Source organism: Vigna unguiculata, chromosome 9 (assembly GCF_037176805.1).
Source record: "Vigna unguiculata cultivar grain cowpea cultivar isolate G323 ecotype 2 chromosome 9, ASM3717680v1, whole genome shotgun sequence".
NCBI lineage: Eukaryota > Viridiplantae > Streptophyta > Magnoliopsida > Fabales > Fabaceae > Vigna > Vigna unguiculata.
In genome coordinates, this window is record NC_140800.1 from 24,643,608 (window position 1) to 24,666,166 (window position 22,559).

The window sequence follows — 22,559 nt, forward strand, 5'->3', positions numbered from 1 at the left end:
GGCCAACTGAGGAGATAGCGGACTACATGGTAAGGTGACGCTTGTGTCTAACCTCTTATTTGTTCTCTGCAGGAACATTTTGTTATTGATTTATCTTTACATCCGAGTAATAGTTGAATTAGAAAAAGTAGTTACTAAAATTAGTAAAATAATAGAACTAAAGACTAATTTTTTTTATTATCAATAATCATCTAAATGTAAAAAATAATAATTAAGAGAATATAATTGTAAAAACAAAATAGGAGACCATGTATCTCTATATATGTAGTTGTGTATTATTATTATTTTTATCAATACAGGATATTATTATTTTAGTTAGACACCCATTTTATTTATATTTACTACATAATCATGTTCCAACTACTTGCACTTTTTTGTTCCTTTTGTTGTTGATTTTTCATTACATCGGATTAATTAATTCAAAAAAATAGTTATTACTATTATTATATATTTATTATTATTATTATTATGAGTAAAGAAGTAATTAGAAAAATTATTAACTATAATATACGAAAATTAATACTTAAATTAGTAGTGAAATTATTAGTATTAGTACTATTATTATTATTATTTACGGTTATTAGTACTATACTTATCATAAATAATATTAGTATTATTAATATTATTTCCGTTTTGACACAAGATTATATTTTTATTATTTGGATTGTAGTATTTAGATACACATCTTATTTTATATACTACGAGATTATATTTTAATTACTTGCATTGTTATTTGCTTTGTTGTTGGTTTGTTTTACATTTGAGTAATTAGTTGAATCCAAAAAAGTAGTTACTAAAATTAGTAAAATAATAAAACTAAAATGTGATTTTTTTTATTATAAATAATCATTTAAATTTAAAAAATAATAATTATCATTAGTATTAATATTAATATGATAATAATAATAATTATTATTATTTGTATTTTTATTTTAAATAATATTAGTGTTATTATTATCATATTAATATCAATCTTAGTGTTATTATTTGAATTGTAGTATTTAGATACACATTTTTCTTTTATCTATTATGGATTATATATTAATTACTTGCATTTTTATTTATTTTGTTGTTGATTTATCTTTACATCCGAGTAATTAGCTGAATTAAAAAAAGTAGTTACTAAAATTAGTAAAATAATAGAACTAAAGACTAATTTTTTTTATTATCAATAATAATTGAATTTTAAAAAATAATAATTAAGAGAATATAATTGTAAAAACAAAATAGGAGACCATGTATCTTTATATATGTAGTTGTGTATTATTATTATTATTTTTATTTTTATCAATACGGGATATTATTATTATTATTATTATTATTATTATTATTATTATTATTATAGTTAGACACCCATTTTATTGATATTTACTACATGATCATGTTCCAATTACTTGCATTTTTTTTATTCCTTTTGTTGTTGATTTATCATTACATCGAAGTAATTAATTCAAAAAAATAGTTACTATTATTATTATTATTATTATTATTATTATTATTATTATTATTATTATTATTATTATTATTATTATTATTATTATGAGTAAAGAAGTAATTAGAAAAATTATTAACTATAATATACAAAAATTAATACTTAAATTAGGAGTGAAATTATTAGTATTACTATTAGTATTATTACTATTATATTTTGTTATCGTAAAAATTATTAAAATTAGTAGTAATAGTAAAATTATTACTATATTATTATTGTTATTATTATTATTAGTATTATTAAAAATATTAATATATAATATATTAATATTATGATTATATATGATTGTTTGTTATTATTAAATTTATTGATAATATTAGTAATAGTAAAAATATTAGTATAGTATTACTTTTAAATATTTATTTAATCAAAATTGATAATATTTATTTTTATTTTACTTAAATATTTCTATTACAATGACCATAACCTATAAATATTATTATTAACACTACAAAAAAAAAGATATATATAGCATGGGTCATTTTATGGAGGTTAAAAAGACCTCCACAAATAGATATCATATGAGCTGGTTATGATAGATTTTTTAAAAATTGATAACAGAGGAGGTTTATAACCTCCGCAAATTGCAATACATTTTTCTTCGAGCAAAGACACGTGTTCCTCCCAAATCAGAAAAATTAGAATGAAATTTTCCGACAACCTAAGTTCAGTGTCGCAGCCTCAACCAATCAAAAACCTAAGTTCAGTGTCGTAGCCTCAACCAATCGAAAACCTAAGCCAACCATCGCGTGCAGCGATCTTCGTCGCGCCATCCCATCTCCGTCACGCCATCACCGTAACGCCGTCGCGCCATCTCCATCACGCCGTCGCGCCATCTCCGTCGGCGTTGTCTTCTTCGCTTCATCTCAGTCGCGTTGTCTCTGTTTCCCCTTTCCGTCGTCGCGCCATCTCTAGAGGTTCCTTGTCCATATACCTTTTATGTTCCTGGTTAAGATTTTATGTTCACTGTGTGAGGTAGAAGTGTTGGATGTTATGTTTTGTTTTTTCTTTAACAGGCGATTCGGACATTGCTATCGAAGGGTGCTGCCTCTATTTCCTATCCTGGTAGTTATTCACTTCTCTAGTAGATAAACAATAAGGTTAATTTTCCTCTATTGGCTATTTTATGTGAATAAAAGAAGAAGATAAAGTGAATTGAACTTCTTCATTATGTTTAATGATGCTCACAATTTCTTTATTTGGTATTGAAAATAGCAAGTGCTCTGTTGAATTCAAAAATTCAGATGGTAGAAGAGTTGATAGCGTTGTTTATAAAAATGTCAAAATAAAAGACTAAGAGTAAAATACCAAAACGAAAACAAGCTGAAACACCGTGCAGGTTAAGTATCGTCCCCAGTATGAATCACTCAAAAATGCTTCGATCAATGAGAACATGTAAACAGTTCCTATCCACTTACTAACATTATTAGCAGCACTCACATTGTCTTGTCCAAGAACTCAGGTTAGGAACAGAACCAAGTTCACTCCCACTCCAAAGAAGGCTAGTGTAGCTAGTGCTTGATTCACCGACAACAAACCAAAAGTGCATTCAGTCACGGATTATCATATACAATGGATTTATTGACCCTTCTACTAACAACTGTAAAAGTTATATTTGAAACTATTTCTTGAAAATTGAAAAGTGAATTAATCGATCATTTGTTCAGTACCTAGCAAGAGGCTTGCAACTTTCGCTCCTCCTATTTTCTTTTCATCCGCTCTGCTACTTCTCTCCATGACAGATTCCTCTCTGTAGCTGCTATCTCCTTCTGTTACCTATTTCAAGTGCATGTACTTAGAATCAATGCATCGTACATACATATACAATCATTTATTTTTCACCATGTCTATTACAGATTTTGAAGTCAAAAGTGGATCTATGTGGACAGTGTAATTCAAAATTTATGGAATCAGCGTTGAATTATTTGACACGTTAGACACCCTGTACTTTTAGACGTGTTAAATATGAGTGAGAGCTGTTCAATACATGTGTAGAAATAATTGTATGAATATAATTGTAAGAGTTAAGGGTTTCACTTTCATATGTAGCGACTAAGGATCCACATTCAATTCATATCTTAGTAAATGATATTTCCTGTAAGATTCTATCTGATTTGTGTTCCTTTGTTCTTGCTTAATTCTTATAATTAAAAATTTTCATGACAAAAGGTGATTTGTATCTTTTTTTTTTCAAATATGGTTGTGATCAAAAACAAAAATGATGGAATGGGATTCTATATCCACATGAAATGTGGATTGAAATCACTTGTTCCAGAATTGACAATTATTTCATTCAGCCTACGATTTTTCTTCCTGCACCATATCATTTTACTTAATTCCAGTTTCATGCTTAACTCTTTGTCAGCTAGGGAAATAAGAAAAGAATGGTGATTCGTCCTTGGAGAAGGTTGGTTAGTGTTTGCTGCGGTTTGGCATTGTTAAGTTGTTGAAGGAGCGTTGTTGGTCTTTGAAGAAGGAGATACATCACTGCAGGTAATAACCAAGTATTAGGCCTTTACTAAATTATTAATAATAAAAAATTGAAATTACATAATTTTACGATAGTGTGACGACCTGCAAGCAATTCATCAACACCAAATTCGTCTTCTCTAATACTATATCAGTAGGCCTGGCAGCAACTCAACTATAACTAATATTCTGGAACTGAATGATGCTAGATAGAACGACGCTAAAACCAAAAGGATTGGACCGACAAGTATATCTGTCATCGAGCTATGTTAGTGTTTTCCTTTTTTTTATTCTTAATTTTGTTGTCATTTTTAAAACTATTTAAAAACACATGGGTAGGTACTGAAATGTAGTCCAAACTGTAATAATTGAAAAGGCATTAGTTTTCAACTGGTCCAATTGTAATGGATTTTGTTACTAATGAGTTGAATTTATCTAGACGTTGTATCATACAACACGAAGCCTTTTGCTATTTGATTGAACTATTTACTAAGCTTGAATATGCTGATAAAGTTTGGAAACACTTTTATCATCTTTTAACACTAATTAATTGATTAATAAATATTTATATATATATATATATATATATATAAAAGATATTTGATTCTATTTTATAACTCGAAAAAGTATTCTCAATTGCTCTGAACGACAAAGCGCTCTCATATATTCTTGTCTCGAATTTCACAACCTTTTTTTAATAAACAATTGTCAAAAGTTCTTGTTGAAATTCACAATGTTTCTTCAAAAGAAACTCCTCTTGATATAGAACCTTCTATCCTTTGCTTACACACATCAAATACTCATTTTTACCTAATTGTTTAGATCCCTTACAAGAAACTGATAGAGAGGTTAATATCATTGACTTTGGGAAAAACAATACTGTTGAAAACTTGACCAATCCAATAGCCTTTGATATTGTTGTGGTTGACCATAGGAGACATGCCTGAGAGGGTGTTTCAAACAGGCCAAATTCACTAGTCAACATGGCATAACCAATTGTAAATGATACTTATATAATATGCGTACAGGTCAGCAATACATATATAATATTATTAATATTCACTCATCATCATATCATTTACTAAATTAAAATCATTTTTGAAAATAATAGCCTTTGAGATTAAGCAGCATGATATAGTAATAATCATCCACCATATTATATATACTTACACATGCATCACTCCAATCATAAAAAAAAGTGTGTCGAACATTTCCTAACGAATTAATCGAATATAATTTACTTTTTTGAATAGTCTTTTTATAATACATTATGTGTATCTTTATTAGTATCTTTATTAGTATCTCCTTTCAATTTTAGAGCACATTAATTTACCATATTTCTTATTTAGTTATTAGTGAACCATATTTCTTATATTCTTCTATGTTTTATAAGTGTTTGTGTATTTTATAAAATACTCATTGTCATTTTGTTTAGGTATCTATTTCAATGGATAAATCTTGGATTGTTAAACCTCGGAATACAATTGAATACTCAATTGGTTTAAAAAAATTCTTAGATTTTGCTTTTGAAAATGGGGCTGTTGGAGATACAATTAAATGCCCATGTCCCAAATGTGGGTTTATGAAATGGCAAACTAGAGGCGTAGTTGAGGAGCACTTGATTTTAAAAGCATTTCCCAAAAATTATGTTATATGGAATCTTCATGGTGAGAAACAAATAGAAGATATTTCTAGTAATGAAGATGATATACAAGAGGCATTTCATTATGAAAATCTAATGGAAACAATGATCAATGAAGCATTTGGGCACTATAGGCAAGAAAGTACTAATCTAGGCAGAACACAACTGATGGACGTCCTTGGTGTAGGAGAGGAAGGAGATCCATGGAAGACACCAAAAAGAAGATGAAATGCAGCGGAAATGAAGATAAGAGCAAGAAGAGCTCTAGGCAATGGAGGTTTTTGGTGAAGATGAAGAGTAGAAGTGGAGCTATGGTATGGAAGGTGGCTAGAGGAGATGAAGGAGAAGGTTAGCCATGTGTGCTCTCAAAATAATAGAAGAGTGGAGTGATCTCAACACAAACATTCTATTAGAAATTTCAAGAGTTAAAATGTACAAATGGTCTACTTTTGGCTTTTATATGTGAGCCTAAAAGCTAGACTAATTCTTGGCCCTTAGATCAAGCTTGGAGGAGAAGCTTTAATCATCACCCTTGGATGGTGGCTTGGAGAAGGAGGCATCTTCCTAGCCTTTGGATGAAGACTTGGAAAAGAAGACACTCTCTTAGCCCTTGGATGAAGGAGGCACATGGGTGGAGTGTGGACTTGGCTCCATGGGATGCATGATCCATGAGGTGTAGGAAGGAATGTTGACTTCCACTTAGTCCACCTTTGACCTTTGGTAGCTCATGGCCAAATCTCCTATTGGGCTTAGTCAAGCCCAATTTCATCAATTTAACTACACATTATTTGACTTAGTATTCTAGAAAAACAAGGCCTAAACAATGGCCCAATTTAAATCTAAACTATGGTCTTCCATGCATTAACTCATATTTTGTAGATTTCTTTGGCCCATGTGAATAAAGTGAAAAGCCCATGATTGACTTGATCATCTTGTGAGAGGCCCATGTGGATCTTCTTTATCATGCTTCTAGTGATTGGGCCTCGAGGTGGGCTTGCGCTTGTTGATGCATTTGAGCTTAGGCTTATTGGGATCACATCAACAACCATTGGGTGTAGATGATGTTTTGAATGAAAGGCCAAAGGAGGATTATAATGAGTTTATTGAGTTTCTCAATGATGGAAATCAAACATTGTGTGACGGGAGCAAGTACACAAAATTAGAGTTTGTAATCAAATTATATCACATCAAGGTTTTGTGTGGATTAAGTGACAAGGCCATGACTATGATCCTAGATTTGTTAAAAGATGCATTTAATGAAGCAAACTTGCCTCATTCTTTTTATGAGGCTAAGAAAACCATCAACAAACTTGGTCTTAACTATACCAAAATAGATGCATGTCCGAATGATTGTATGTTATATTTAAGAGATGATGAAAAAGATTTGCAAACATGCAAACATTGCGGTACATCTAGATGGAACCCAAAGAAGAAGAAAAAGCAACCTGCAAAAGTTTTGCGTTACTTTCCATTGAAACCAAGATTGCAAAGATTGTTTGTGTTCTAAGATTGCAGAGCATATGAGATGGCATTCTTTAGAGAACAAGGATGGGTTCATAAGGCATCCAAGGGATGGTGAGGCATGGAAAACACTTAGTTTATTGCATCCTGAGTTTGCTTCTGATCCTCGAAATGTTCGTTTAGGCCTTGCTAGTGATGGTTTTAATCCTTTTGGTACTATGAGTTCTACTTATAGTATTTGGTTAGTGTTTTTAATTCCATACAATCTTCCACCATGGATATGTATGAAGCACACTTCATTGATCCTATCCATGATCATTCCAGGCAAGCAAATGCCAGGAAATAATATTGATGTGTACTTACAACCCCTTGTGGATGAGTTACGTGAGCTATGGAACAATGGTGTGGAGACCTTTGATTCTTCATTGAATGAAACTTTTAGGATGCGAGTAGCTCTTATGTGGACAATTAGTGACTTTCCTGGCCTAGGCATTTTATCTGGTTGGAACACACACAGGTTTAGCTTGCCCTACTTGTAACTTTGATGCAAAACCTTGTCGTCTTCCTTATAGTAAGAAGTGGTGTTTTATGGGGCATCGTCGCTTTTTGAGTAGAAACCATAGATTTAGATTGAATCGTGTTCGCTTTGATGGAAGCACTAAAACAAGGAATCCACCACTAAAATTATCAGGATCTGACATTTTTAGGCAAGTTGAAAATATTAATGTTACATTTGGGAGATGAGTAATTTTGGATGGTAGAGGAAAAAGATCTAGAGAAGAAGTTAAACAATGGAAAAAAAGAAGCATTTTCTTTGAACTTCCGTATTGGGAGTCTAATTTGTTACGCCATAATTTAGATTTCATGCATATTGAAAAAAATGTATTTGACAATTTGGTGTATACTTTGTTAAATGAAAAGCCTAAATCCAAAGACAATGTAAATGCTAGGAAAGATTTAAAGGAAATAGGCATAAGAGAGGATCTTTGGCCAGATGATAATGGAAGATATCACCTTGCTTAGTTTTCACTAACTCGTGATACCAAAAAGTTGTTTCTCAAAACTTTGAAAAATGTTATAGTACCGGATGGTTACTCAAGTAACATTTCTAGATGTGTTGATGAGGTGCAACAAAAAATATTCGGGCTAAAAAGTCACGATTGCCATATTATTATGGAGCAATTACTACCGCTGGCAATACGTAATTTGTTACCAAACCATGTCACTGCAACCTTGGTGGAGTTTTGCTCATTTTTTAAAGTCCTCTGTAGTAAAAGTTTAAATCCACAAGAACTTGAAATGCTTTAAGATCGCATTGTGCTAACACTTTGCCACTTAGAGATGTTATTCCTACCATCATTCTTCACATTTATGGTTCATTTAACTGTTCATCTGGTGGAGGAAGCAAAACTTGGAGGTCCAGTTCATTATCGATATATGTATCCTATAGAAAGGTAATGCTTAGTACTTTTAGATTAAGGTATCATTATCATAAATATCCAAGTTGTTTACTCTAATTATTTCTCATTATTATAGGGAATTAGGTCATTTAAAGACCTTTGTACGAAACAAGGCAAAAACAGAAGGTTCTATAGCTGAGGGATACTTAGCTGAAGAGTCTCTTACCTTTTGTTCTAGATACATTGAAGATATAGAGACAAGGTTCAATAGACCAAGACGTGTTTGTGAAAAAACAGGTGATAATGAGCCTTTTCTGTCATCTATCTTCCCACAAGGTGGGAAGCCAGTAGAAGGTTCCTCGAATTTTACTTTAACTCAGATGAAAAAACTACAAGCCCATCGATATGTGCTTTTAAATTGTGCAATAGTCACACCATTTGTTGAGTGAGTAATCTACATTAAGTATGTGATTTGTATTTAAACTAATTAAATTATATTAGTCATGTTGTTTGATTATATATGTAGTGAATTTAGACAACTAATAAAAAGAAGTTCAAGGGGAAGGCGACCTTCAACCACTGAGATCGAAACTAGAGTGTTTAAAGAGTTTGTTGATTGGTTTCAAAGGCGGGTGGGTTATCAAATAGTACATTTTCTGTTATTTACTATGTTTTCTTTCAATTATGGCTAACATAACTTCTTTATTTAGATTATGAATCTAGAAACAACAAATACAATGTCTAATGACTTAAAGTTTCTAGCACGAGGTCCATTGGAAAATGCTAACAGATTTACTGCGTACAACATCAATGGGTTTAAATTTCGAACATTGACTCGAGATGAGGGATTGAGAATATAAAATATTTGTGTGTTTTTAACATCTAATACAGCTTGTGTATCAAGCAGTGTTGACAGGAACTTAAGGCAAGTAGACTTATCCTATTATGGAAAGTTGGAGGATATCATTGAGCTTAATTATTATGGTCAATTCAAAGTTGTTCTTTTCAAGTGTAAGTGGGCAGATACTACACGAGAAAGAGGATATAAAAAGGATCAATGGAATTTTAATTGTGTTAACTTTGATAGACTAATTCATATTGGAGATCGTGAAGAACATGAACCTTATATTTTGGCATCTCAAGCACAAATGGTATATTATGTAGATGATGTGGTCAATAAAGGATGGAGTGTTGTTGTGCATTTAAAGCCAAGAGATTTGTATGAAATGGGAGAAATAGTAGAAGAGGTATATGAAAATGAGCCATACCAAGATCAAGAGCTAGAGAAATTTTATAGTAATGACAATGAATATGTGCAATTGGCTACAAACCATTTAGATGGTGATATCCCTGACTCAAATGTATGAGTTGAAAAAATAATGAGTAATAAATTTTTTCTTAAAGGTAATGATTTTTTATATTCAAAGTTATTTTCAATGCATGTATACTTGACTCATGTTTGATTTTTTAATGTTGCTTCCTCTTATCAATTTCAGGTTAGGAAGGACATATATATAAAGAACCTATAATAAAAAGTGTACTCTTTATTCTCTGATTCTCTTTCTTCTCTAGTTCTCTTTCTTCTCTGGTTCTCTTCACAAGTTATAACTTATATACAGTTTCTTGCACTTCATTAGCTTCTAGAAAAGCATAACAAATCCTCATTATATACAATTAGATAATATGTCATTATAGAATTTTCTTTAGAATTTTCTGCTTCATATTCTTAGTTGACTTTTCTCAATAATTAAGATGTTAACCAATTTGTCCTTGTAGAGTTTATAAACCTCATCTTGTCAGAATCAATCCTGCAACAGAGAGCATATATTGAAGGCTCCACAGGTGGTTTCTTTTGTTTTCTGTCCTTCTTCTCTTGCTCTCACCCTAGATGGTTAGAACTATGAATCTCTTATTTTTTTTCTCTGCTACAAATTCTCTTCTATACTTTTTGTTTAGTTTTTTTCCTTTCTGTGGGGGGAGAATAAATGCATTCTGGGTACTTTGTAAAATGCTTGGAATAAATGCATTCTGGTTGTGAACTTTAACTATCTAAAGCATTTTTTTCTAATCTAAGAGCACTGTAAGTGAAATGGTTCACTCCTAAAGAAGTATTTATTAATTTCCTATAAATTGCAGTGCTTTTATGTTATCCATCATGAACTAAATCTAGTGAGCAAAAATCTTTTGGCAAGCATGTACCACTAATAAACAATGAAGACCTAATGGTTATAATTTCAGTATTCTCAGTATATGGAATTTTGTTATAATTTCCATTTATATACACCAAATCATTTGACACATAAAAGAAATCGTTGGATAGGAATTTGTACTTCACTTTCAATTTAGATTAAGTATGATTTATGTTATCGAATATATTGATAATTGTTTGTCATTTCCATAATTGGTTCTTTGTTTTCTTTGATGATGTAAAAAGTTTATGTATCTATCTTTTCCTTACTTTCTTGTGGATGTGCCTCCCTGCAGGTGCTATCAAAGAAGCAATCAATACATTAAGGAGCAATAATGTTAATGCATTTGTTTTGGACCTAAGAGATAATAGGTGATTAGGCAATGAACATTTCCCATTATGTACTTTCAATCACTAGTTTTCTGAAGCCTTTTATTTGTTGTAGTGGTGGTCTTTTCCCAGAAGGAATTGAGATTGCCAAAATTTGGTAAGATAGGATTATCAACTATTGGCAAATTTACACCTTGTATTATGTATCATTTTTCTTTGGTGGCACTTGAAAATATGCTTGATAGTACAACTTATAGTCATTCCATGTCTGCATAGGTCACTCCATCATTCTTATCTTTTATGTCAGAAGTGTTCAAACCATATTATCAAAAACACCTCGTAATATTTAAAATTATTTGCCTAACTAAAATAGGTTGTGAAATTCTTTCAACAATCAATAATCCAGTAGATCCAACAATATCATCTTTAAATTTTCTTTTACGTAACTATCTTGCATGTAGCTTTGAGTTCTAGTTAAATTAAGAAAGCTAAGTTCTAATGGATATTATCAACCAGGTTGGACAAAGGAGTAATTGTGTATATTTGTGATAGTCGTGGTGTTCGAGATATACTTGATACAGATGGAAGTAGTGCACTGGAAACATCAGAACCCTTGGCTGTACTGGTAAGTCTTGGTTTCCTCTGTTGCATCAACATCGAGTAAAGAGTAGGCTAAAATGCATACTAGAGAGATATGATAGTTCTTATGGTCTCGTAGGTTTTTGTGTGCAAGTTCCTTAAACATGATTTTACAGAATTGCAAGTTGTGTTTGGCATGAGAAGCATATTTCAAGAGTCAAGTGGCATTGAACAGAGATGCAGGGCTATTAATTAGTTGGGGGTGTTTGAGAATTCCATTGACTCATTATATCACAGTTAAAATACTCTCTCATGTCAAATTATCTCCATATACTGAGAATACTGAAATTATAATTATCACAGTACAGAAATAAGATAGTTTTATCTAAGTGGGTATGAGAGAGTCTCAAACATAACTGATGGAAATAAGAAAACAATCATCTATGCAATTCTATGGGTCTTCGTGACTTCTGAATTATGAATCTATGGAACTAATAATGTCAATGTATATATAGTTTCAATTAAAATTAGAGACCAAAGATCCATGCATTTTACAAACAAAGCCTGCTTCAAATTAATTGCAAGACACTGGTTGTAGAATTCTGCTACATGTCAGATCTATGCATCTTAGTAGGAACCTAAAAGATTGAAAACATAGATTTAATTCCTAAAATCATCTCCCTTGCTAGTATTTACCATTAGTAATCAGAAAACCTCAATCCTCAAACATGGTTGTAAAAGGAGAGGAAAATAATGTCATATGAACTAGTTATTATTACCTTTGCTCTGCTTTTGCCAGAGCCAAATGCACCTGAAATATTTCCACACAAAAAACTTAGGCAACTAAAATAAACAGTAATATTAAAAATGCCAGATTCAGTACTCCCTGTTGGCAAGTTATGGCTTGTTAGTTGCTTACCTTATTCAACTTTGTTTCTGCAGAAGCATGGAGCATTCTTTTTTTCAGCTTTTCTTTCATCAGGTTCATGGCAGATTTGTCCAATTCCTTCTCAGTTCTTTTTTCCTCCTTTTCACATTTTGCACTGAAATTCTCCTAAGCATATTTGCTTCTTTGAAACAGCTCCCCAAGTGAAGTCCTGTGTTCTTTCTTTGCTACAGCAGTTGTTTCAGACAGTTCAATAGCTGTTCCAAAGAGATATCCCTAGAGTGGACAATTGTAGCACCATTTCCATTTGGTTCTGCACCTTTTATTGGCTTTCCACTGAGTGTTATTATCTGGAATTTATCGAGTATCTCATTGAAAGGTGCCATACCTTGCTGTATTGGCCGTCTCTTACAGTTGCAAATTTTGTAAGTCAGTGTAACCTAAACCTTTCTGGCATAATGATATTAATAACTTTATGATTCATTTTTTCCTCCCTGTCTTGCTTTCTGCATCTCTCCTCAACTGTGCTAACTGTTCTCTATATTCTGTTTCTATTCTATCCAAAGCAGAATTTTGTTTATATTATACCTTGTAACATGCAGACTAATTATTCGCACTCATGGATTACAGTAGGGTGATAATTATTCGCACGCATTCTGTTTCTATTATATTCGTACTTTTGTAATGACAAATTCATTGCATGTAAATAGGTTTGAGGGTACTCACCCTTAGATTTCACTTGGTTTTCCTGTTGTGCTCCCCCATGCTGAAAGTGATCAAGCTGCAGGCAAGTCTCACCCTTGGATTTGATTTTTCTAAATACTATCTAATTTCCTTGATTTAGAACTACATACATATTAAAGAATTATGGTCACTGTTTTGTATGATAATCCCCATGCATTCTTTATATCTAGTTTTCATTGTTGTGATTCACTTTTGGTTTCTCATAAATATATGTAGCCATGCCAAAGGTGAAGCGTTTCCGAAATCCACAAAAATCATCACTTCAGCCTCCAACTAATTCTTTACCATCAACAAATCCTGCACCAACAAATGAAACCTCATCACACACTTCAATGAGCACAACACCACCAATAGATTCCTCATTACCCACTGAGAACTCACAGCAACCTGAAACATCTACAAAACATGCTCGACGTGAATCTTCATCATATTAGACTGTTCATGCAATAGGTATATGTCATATTTATTTTTACATGATCATAATTTTTAAAATTTTACTTATGGTTAAGTAAGTTGTTTTATGGTTAAAGACTTAGAAGGAGTTATCAAGAAAATTAAGGTGAAGGTCAGAGAAGTAAATAACTTACCTCGTGGGGAACGCATCATTGTGGACTTTGATGAGTTAGTCATGGCAATTGGTGAAGGACAAGGCGTGCTTGCAGGATATTGTGGTTCATTGGCAATTGATTGTAATTTGTTTCCAATTAATTTTGAAAGATGGTCTGGGAAAACAGGCATGCCTGACACTTACTTTTTCGAATGCTTTAAGGAAATATTACAGGTATATCTTTATGCATGTATGACCTTATATCTTTTGTAAATGTTACATTTACTCAAATGTTTACACACTAACTATGTCTTCTTTTTTCAAAAGCCTCGGTTTTGTTTTAAGACTGGTGAAGCTAGTGCACAACGGTATTGCAAACTAACTCTTGGTAGGAAGTGGGCTGCACATAGGCAGAATTTATGGAATGAGTTCTATGATCTAACAAAAAGCAAAAATGTGATGAAGGATTGACCCCAACCAAGGATGAAGGCACATGCTTAAGAAGACTAAGCATGTTTAGAAAGGAAGTTCACTAATCCTTCATCCCTTTTCATTTGTGTTTATTATTTTTGATTTCCAAAGTTGACTTAGTTGAATCAACTTTAGTTGATTTGTTGACCTTTGACTAGGTTTGACTTATTGACTATAGTTGACTTGACTTAAGCCAACATGCTAATCTATGTTTATTTGCTTTGTAGGTTAATTAGGAGTAAGAAAGCAATGCTAGGTGGCGCATGGTGATTGGGGAGCATAAATGATGTGGAGGAGAGAGTAAAGCAAAGGCATAAAGCATAAAGTAAAAGCCATGAAGCAAGTGTACATATGTACCTTTGGTCTCCTTTGTTTTTAGCACACTTTGGCAACTTTTTAGAGACATATGAGACACATTTTTTGTCTCCTTTTGTGCTAGAACGAAATTAGCCTTGCACACACCATAGCTAGCTCTTTTGTCTCTCATTTTTTGTAACCTTATTTGACCTAGTTTCTAGAAGCTAGGGTTAGGTTTTTGTAGAGACATCCTTAGGTATCTTTTATTTGCTTAGAGGCCCCTAAACTCTTCTATATAAGGGGTGCTCCTAGACATGTAAAAGGGTTGAACATTTTGAAGTAAAAACACTCTTGTGTCTCAACCATTTGTGAGAGTTTCCTCCCTTGGGACTGAATACTTTTAAGCCTTATCTTGCATAGCAAGTGGCAGCACACATCCACTCATCTTCAAGGTTGTCATGGCTTCTAGCCTAGCCTTGTAGTGGCGTGCTTCTCACATTTTTTACCATTTCTTTCCTTTCCATTTTATGTTTTCTTCTTCCTTTAATTGTTCTTGGTTTTCTATGGTTTATGTGCTTTCCATTTCCTTTTTGTTTGAATCAATCCATCATCTTCTTCTCTTGAGCTTTGTGAAAGGAACCTTCACATCTAGATAGCATGCTATCTTAATGTCCAGTGGGGATTTCACTTAGCTTTCTTAATCAACTCACACCATATTCAATAATCTTAAAAAGGAACAAGATAATCCTTCATCATTTGGTATCTAGAGCTTTGGTTTTCCTTGAATATGGTGTTTTCATGTTCTAACCTTGTCTTGTTGTAGCTATCTTGGTATGGTTCAACTCCACTTCCATGACACACAAAAACAGTGCTGGCAGAAAACTTGACGATTTTAAAACATTAAACTGCACCAGCTCAGCGGTCCAAAAATTACGTTTTTGGTGTCAAAAGAAAGCTCTATGAGTCTAGTTTCCAGCAAAAAAAGAACCAACGCATTTGGAGTTCTTTGGAGAAAGTTATGATCAAATTAGTGAGCAAAGATCAGATCTGCCAAGAATACGTGAATCAGCGTTTTCAGGTTTTGTTGTGGCAGTTTGGCTACGGTTTTTGCACCTCTTTAAGCTCCTAAATGTGGTTGGATAACATGTCTTTGGATGCTTAGTCTTTGAGCCTCAAATCCATGAGTTTAAATGCATGATAGCTACATGTTTGTGTCTTTGTGTATGTCATGTTGAGTCTTTAAATGTGTCTAACTTTTGCTTGAGTCATATGTCATATGTTAGCTTGAAGTTTTCTTATTCTTGTTTTTCCAAGTATTTGAATCTTGCTTTCACTTTATGTCTTGCTTGATGTATGCTCCATGAAATTGATTTTGGCCTAAAACTTGAGGAACTAAGTGTTCAAGCCACCTAAAACTCTTTCTCACCATTTTATGAAACTAGTTGTGAAAAGAAGAAAATTTTTGCACCAAATATTGTCTAAAAACCGAGAGCAATCTTGCTCATTGGTGAACTAAAAGTGTGTTTTTCACTAAGTATTATGCAACCAGTTTCATGCTTGAGAAGTGGGTGATATTGGCAAATTAGTTCCATGCTTTAACTTGGTTATGATCTTTCTTGGTGTATGCATGATTTAAGACTTGAAGATGCTTGTCAAGTGCTTTCCATAGAGTCTTTAAAATGTGCTTTTCTTGTTTTAGTCTTGTTAAAAGTTTTGTCTCAAACTTTTCTTCTTTAGAGTTTAGCTTTCCTTGTTTTTGTGCTTTTCTTGCTTGTCACTAGGTGTTCTTTGTTTTGTCTTAGTAGTTTTCTTTTCTTGAAACTCTTGGGATGTTGTGGCCGAATCACTTGTCTTGCATTTGAAAGGTTTTGAACAAGTTTTTAAAAGTGTTTGCTTCACTCCTTTGGTGGATTTTGAGTGCTAACCTTGCCTTGTTACTTTGGGAGAGTGATCTAAACACTTGGGTTACATTTTGGGTTGGATTTGGTCTCTGTTTTCATGTTGTCTAACCTCTAATCCATTTATTTTGTCTCGGATTTGAGTGTTTTTGTTGTAGGAATCATGGCAAGTTCATCAAATGCACCTACACTAAACAAAAACAATACATTGATGAGATTGCTTCAGGATTTGGAGTTGTCTAGGAAGGAGGCCTTTGAACAATTAAGAAAAGACAAGGAGCAAAGTGACCTAAGAATCCAAGAGCACATTCAAAGGCTTGAAGCTAAAGAGCAAGAAAGAGAGGCTAGGAAAAGAGGGCATTCTAGGCGCAACCCATCACAAGAGAAGCAAACTCCAAAGATTCCTAAGTTCTATGGAGGAAGTGATCCCAAAGTCTTCCTTGATTAGGAAGCTAAAGTTGATCAAATTTTCAATGAAAATCATGTAAAGGATCAAACACAAGTTGATCTAGTAGTTTTAGGATTTTTGGAGTATGCCAATACTTGGTGGCATAAAGTTTGTGAGAATTATAACCAAGGGCCACCCGCGGCTTCTTGGATGGACATTAAAACTCTTATGCGCGCTAGATTTGTTCCTCCCTCCTATAGGAAGGAACTTCTTTTGAAGCTCCAAAGGCTTCACCAAGGTTCTATGAGTGTGAGTGAGTACTTTAAAGAATTAGAGTCTCAAATGCGTAGGGTTGAAATAAAAGAGACTAACAAAGAGAAAATAAAAAGATTTGTGAGTGGTCTTAGGAGAGACATACGAGACCAAGTAGAGTTGTATGAGTACTCCACTCTTGAAAATGTTTTCACACTTGCCCTTGGGATTGAAATTCAATTGAAAAGAAAAAGAAGGGCAAGGAAGAGTTACTCACCCAACCACTACTTTAGTCACTCATGGAAGGGAAAGGATAAAAAGAAACATGATAAGTTCCCTTCTAACTCTCATCAAGAACCACCAAGTAAAAGTAAGTCACCAAGTGATCACATTCACCATTCCACTTGTTAAAGATCAAGTTCCATTAAATGTTTTAAATGTTTGGGTTATAATCACATTGCTTTAAATTGCCCAACCAAAAGGACCATGATCTTAAAGAAGAGTAATGATGTTGAAAGTGAACACTCATCTCCCCATTCTCTTTCAAAAGAATCTTCTTCCTCTAGTAAAACTAAAATTTTTGAGAAAGACCCTATGTTATTAAGGCGCATGATAGGTCAAGATCAAAGTGAGCTTGAGCCAACTCAAAGAGAAAACATTTTTCAATCTAGGTGCAAAATTAACAAATGGGTTTGCTCTCTAATTATATGGAGGAAGTAGTACAAATGTAGCTAGCACAAGGTTGGTGGAAAAGCTTAGCTTAGAGACCATTCCTCATGCTAAGCCCTACAAGCTTGCTTGGATAAGTAAAGAGGGAGAAATAGATGTCAATAAACAAGTCCTAATTAACTTCTCTATAGGAAGCTACAAAGATGAGGTGCTATGTGATGTTGTTCCCATGGAAGTCACACATATCTTACTAGGTAGGCCATGGCAATTTGATAAACAAACTTTACATGATGGCTATACCAACCAATACATTTTCTTCAAAAATGGGAAAAAGACAACTTTACTACCTCTATCACCTCAAGAAGTTAATAAGGATAGAAATATAATAAGAAAAGATAAAGAAGAAAAAGAAAAGGGGCAAGCTTTCACCAAGGTTTTACTTGCCTACAAAAAAATTCTTCCAAAGCAAGATGTGCATCACTCTTCCTTCTTTTCCCAAGCCAAAAAGGAAGGCCCAAAGCATAAGCAAGAGAGGAAGAGTAGGGGTAATACCCTTAGAAAGGATGGAACAAAAGCTCATAAAAGGGAGGCGCAAATCCTCCCCCAAATCAAGTCAAGTTCCATCCACAAAGGCTTCAAGAATTTGTGGTCAAATTCTCTCCAAGAAGGGGAGGATGATGAAGGATTGACCCCAACCAAGGATGAAGGCACATGCTTAAGAAGACTAAGCATGTTTAGAAAGGAAGTTCACTAATCCTTCATCCCTTTTCATTTGTGTTTATTATTTTTGATTCCCAAAGTTGACTTAGTTGAATCAACTTTAGTTGACTTGTTGACCTTTGACTAGGTTTGACTTATTGACTATAGTTGACTTGACTTAAGCCAACATGCTAATCTATGTTTATTTGCTTTGTAGGTTAATTAGGAGTAAGAAAGCAATGCTAGGTGGCGCATGGTGATTGGGGAGCATAAATGATGTGGAGGAGAGAGTAAAGCAAAGGCATAAAGCATCAAGTAAAAGCCATGAAGCAAGTGTACCTATGTACCTTTGGTCTCCTTTGTTTTTAGCACACTTTGGCCACTTTTTAGAGACATATGAGACACATTCTTTTTCTCCTTTTGTGCTAGAACGAAATTAGCCTTGCACACACCATAGCTAGCTCTTTTGTCTCTCATTTTTTGTAACCTTATTTGACCTAGTTTCTAGAAGCTAGGGTTAGGTTTTTGTAGAGACATCCTTAGGTATTTTTTATTTGCTTAGAGGCCCCTAAACTCTTCTATATAAGGGGTGCTCCTAGACATGTAAAAGGCTTGAACATTTTGAAGTAAAAACACTCTTGTGTCTCAACCATTTGTGAGAGTTTCCTCCCTTGGGAGTGAATACTTTTAAGCCTTATCTTGCATAGCAAGTGGCGGCACACATCCACTCATCTTCAAGGTTGTCATGGCTTCTAGCCTAGCCTTGTAGTGGCGTGCTTCTCACATTTTTTACCATTTCTTTCCTTTCCATTTTATGTTTTCTTCTTCCTTTAATTGTTCTTGGTTTTCTATGGTTTATGTGCTTTCCATTTCCTTTTTGTTTGAATCAATCCATCATCTTCTTCTCTTGAGCTTTGTGAAATGAACCTTCACATCTAGATAGCATGCTATCTTAATGTCCAGTGGGGATTTCACTTAGCTTTCTTAATCAACTCACACCATATTCAATAATCTTAAAAAGGAACAAGATAATCCTTCATCAAAATGAAATCATAAGTAATGTGCCAAATGGTATAGACAGAACTCAGTGGGCTCATTTTGTTACTTATCGTCTAAAACCGGAAACATTGGTACAAGTTACATTATTTTGAATGGTGTGAATTGTTTGTGTAGATATTTTTTTATTGTTGTGTGAACTTACAATTTTGTTTGTTCATAGGAGAATTGTAAAAAAAATAGAGAAAATCGCAAAAAGCAAGTAATTCCTCATACTGGTGGTTCTAAACCTATGTCAAGAAGAAGACATGAGATGGTAATGATAGTAGTTAACATGATACTATACTATTTTTTAATTTTTACTATTTAACTTAACTTCTCTTTTTATTTAGTTTTTGGAAACTGGACAACTGCCTAGTCGGGGAAAGTTATACATTGATACTCCTAAAAGAAAGGATGTATCATTTGTAAATGATGCGGCAAAGGCTATATCGGTTAGTTGTACCATAATATGATATTTTCGTGCATTTTCCTTCAATTTTTAGCGTTTTCACTACATATTGTTGTATGTCTATAGGAACAAATTGAAGTGGGTTTGACTCAAAGCACTAATGATGAATCAGAGGTTTCTCCTAATGATGTTGTTGGTAGAGTGTTAGGCGCAGAGCATTCTGGGAGGGTTCGATGCATGGGTTTAGGAGTAGCTCCTACTAACTCATTTAGAAATACAAGATTTCAACTTTCGAATTTAAGCATTGCTTCATCTAGTGCTGCCACATCATCAACATCTTCTGATCAATGGCAACAGAAGTACACTAATTTAGAATCCCAAATTCAAACCACCTTGGGTGCACTAAAAGCCTACATGATAATGAAGGAAAGAAAGATCCCTGATGAATTAACTGCCTTCTTTGATCCTCAATCACAAGTCAGTTATGTCCAGCCTTTGCAACATTTAGGGTGTTGATGATGTTTTTTAGGATGAAACTATTTTAGTGTGTTATGAACTTTGAGTAAGTATGGATTAAGTTGTAATTGTTTCAATTTAAATTGCTTTTATGTTAATATGTTGATTTTGAGAATCAAAAGTTCTAATGATATATATTTGAGCACTTTGGTTGAAGTATTTGATTGAAGTTTACAAAAAATATTGTTGATGTAAAAATATAAGTACCTCAAATGATGACATACATTGTCAAGTATAATACGAAATTCTAATTACAAACAAAATATTACTTTTTTTATGAGATTTGAATAATGTAAGAAAAATACAGTATTAAATCTACAAATTAAATAATACAAACGAAACAAGTTAAAATTTTTACAGTATAATCCTCAAATTGAGGAGGGTATTAACTCCCACAAAAAAAATGAAAAATAGGAATTTTGGAATCAAATAGGTTTTTGGAAATAAAAGAGGTTTTAAACCCCTACAAAATATTAGTCATGAATAGGAGAGGTTATAACCCTCCATTAAAAAACTTCCACAATATAAACATGATACCAGAGGTTATAGAAAATCTCCACAAATAACTTGTGGGGAACCTAACTGTGGAGGTTTGAAAAATCTCTGCAAATTATTTTGTGGAGGGTAAAAAACCCCACTAAAAGAAATTAAAACCTCCACAATTTAATAAAACTATAATATCATATTTTTATGAGATAATTTTATATTATATTTAAATAAAAAAAGGAACGTATAGGTTACTATTAAAAAATGTGTATTTTTTATTCTTTTCTTTTAAAAATTTTTATTTAAAAATTAATTACACATTTTCTATAAATAATAAATATAATATCAATTATATTATTTAAAACAAAAAACAAAAAAAAGACCCGTGCATGTGCACGGATCAGAGACTAGTTAGATTAAAAAATTATTGACATAGCCTAACAATGAACAAATCAAATATAGCATTTCAAAGACTAATATATACGCTTAACCACCTCTACAATAATTTCTTTTAAATAATTGGTCAGTCATAAGTAATTAGGACTTTCTTGTAGTACAATATTTCAATTAGAAAACTTAAAATGTTATCAAATTTAATAAAAAATAATAATCTTTTCTATTTTTAATTTAAAATGCTTTTTTAAATATGTATTTATGGTTGAATATTTCTCAATGTTTCTATATATTTATATTTTTTATTTTTTAGACAATGATAATTTTACTAATATTTCATTATCTTAATTTTTTTTATTATATTATATTTCAATTATGAAACTAAAAAAATTTATCAAAACAAAAAAAAAGATACTTTTTCTTTATTTTGAATTTAAAATACTTTGAAAATGCTTATGTATTTTAAATTTTTCACATTTTTTAATATAATTCTATCATAAGATTTTTAAATTTTCTATTTTTTTAATATTTCTCCCTTAAGATTTTTAGAAAACTTGATGTTATTAATATTTTTTCTTATCTTCTATCTATATCACAAGATTTCAATTAAAACAATTAAAATCTTTATCCAATAAAATAAAAAAGTAACTTTTTTATTTTTATTCTTTAGTTTAAAATATTTTTAAAATATTTATCTATTTTTAAATATTTCTCATTTTTTAAATATAATTATGCTATAAGCTTTTTAGTTAATTGTAATTTTTAAATTTTAGAAAATGATACTTTAGTAATATTTTATTAACTTTTTTTTCTATAGCACAAGATTTCAATTAAAAATCATTTAAAACTTATCAAATTGTGTTTTTAAGATAAGATTTTCTTTTTCTTTCAAGATATAACAAGTTTTTCTTTTAAAGATGTAAAAAGATAAAAAATATAACTAGAACATAAAATTCAACCAATGTAATTAGGGATGGCAACGGGGCAGGGTGGGGACGGGTTTCACTATCCCATACCCATCCCCGTAAAAAAACATTCATCCCCATCCCCATACCCAAACTCAACGGGTATCAAACTTTTGTCCCATCCCCATCCCCACCGGGTAACGGGTATAATCTCGTACCCATACCCGTACCCGTTTACTTACTACTTTAATATTAATTTTAACTAATTTTTATAAAATAATAAAAATTACGGTAAAGGAAACATAATATTATCACATATTCAATATTAGGAGTATGGTTGTTTCTTTGATATCAAATACTTTTAAATAAATTATAATTGTTTACATTTTAGATTAGAATA

At 32.2% G+C, this 22,559-nt stretch overlaps 1 protein-coding gene and 1 pseudogene across 2 annotated transcripts; both read left to right on the plus strand.

The window, feature by feature from the left end:
* The first annotated feature begins 2,029 nt into the window (after positions 1 to 2,029).
* On the plus strand, positions 2,030 to 14,885 carry LOC114171964 (uncharacterized; annotated as a pseudogene). Its single transcript, XR_014984388.1, has 16 exons — positions 2,030 to 2,409; positions 2,509 to 2,557; positions 3,858 to 3,985; positions 5,791 to 8,518; positions 8,601 to 9,096; positions 9,961 to 9,999; positions 10,241 to 10,306; positions 10,949 to 11,024; positions 11,098 to 11,139; positions 11,499 to 11,607; positions 12,504 to 12,543; positions 12,643 to 12,872; positions 13,158 to 13,234; positions 13,408 to 13,641; positions 13,722 to 13,972; positions 14,066 to 14,885. The product of XR_014984388.1 is annotated as an uncharacterized LOC114171964 (transcript).
* Positions 14,886 to 19,460: 4,575 nt separating this feature from the next.
* LOC114195941 (uncharacterized) lies at positions 19,461 to 20,475 on the plus strand. Its single transcript, XM_028086392.2, has 3 exons — positions 19,461 to 19,724; positions 19,801 to 19,902; positions 19,986 to 20,475. The coding sequence occupies exons 1-3, from the start codon at positions 19,701 to 19,703 to the stop codon at positions 20,373 to 20,375; spliced, it is 516 nt and encodes a 171-aa protein (XP_027942193.1). The 5' UTR covers positions 19,461 to 19,700; the 3' UTR covers positions 20,376 to 20,475.
* The last annotated feature ends 2,084 nt before the right edge of the window (positions 20,476 to 22,559 follow it).

Bases quoted from the DNA above. Each gene is read 5' to 3' on its own strand.
- LOC114195941 (XM_028086392.2), top strand. From the start codon at position 19,701: ATGTCAAGAAGAAGACATGAGATG. The intron at 19,725-19,800 runs GTAATGATAGTA...CTTTTTATTTAG, and splicing joins CAAGAAGAAGACATGAGATG to TTTTTGGAAACTGGACAACT. The intron at 19,903-19,985 runs GTTAGTTGTACC...GTATGTCTATAG, and splicing joins ATGCGGCAAAGGCTATATCG to GAACAAATTGAAGTGGGTTT.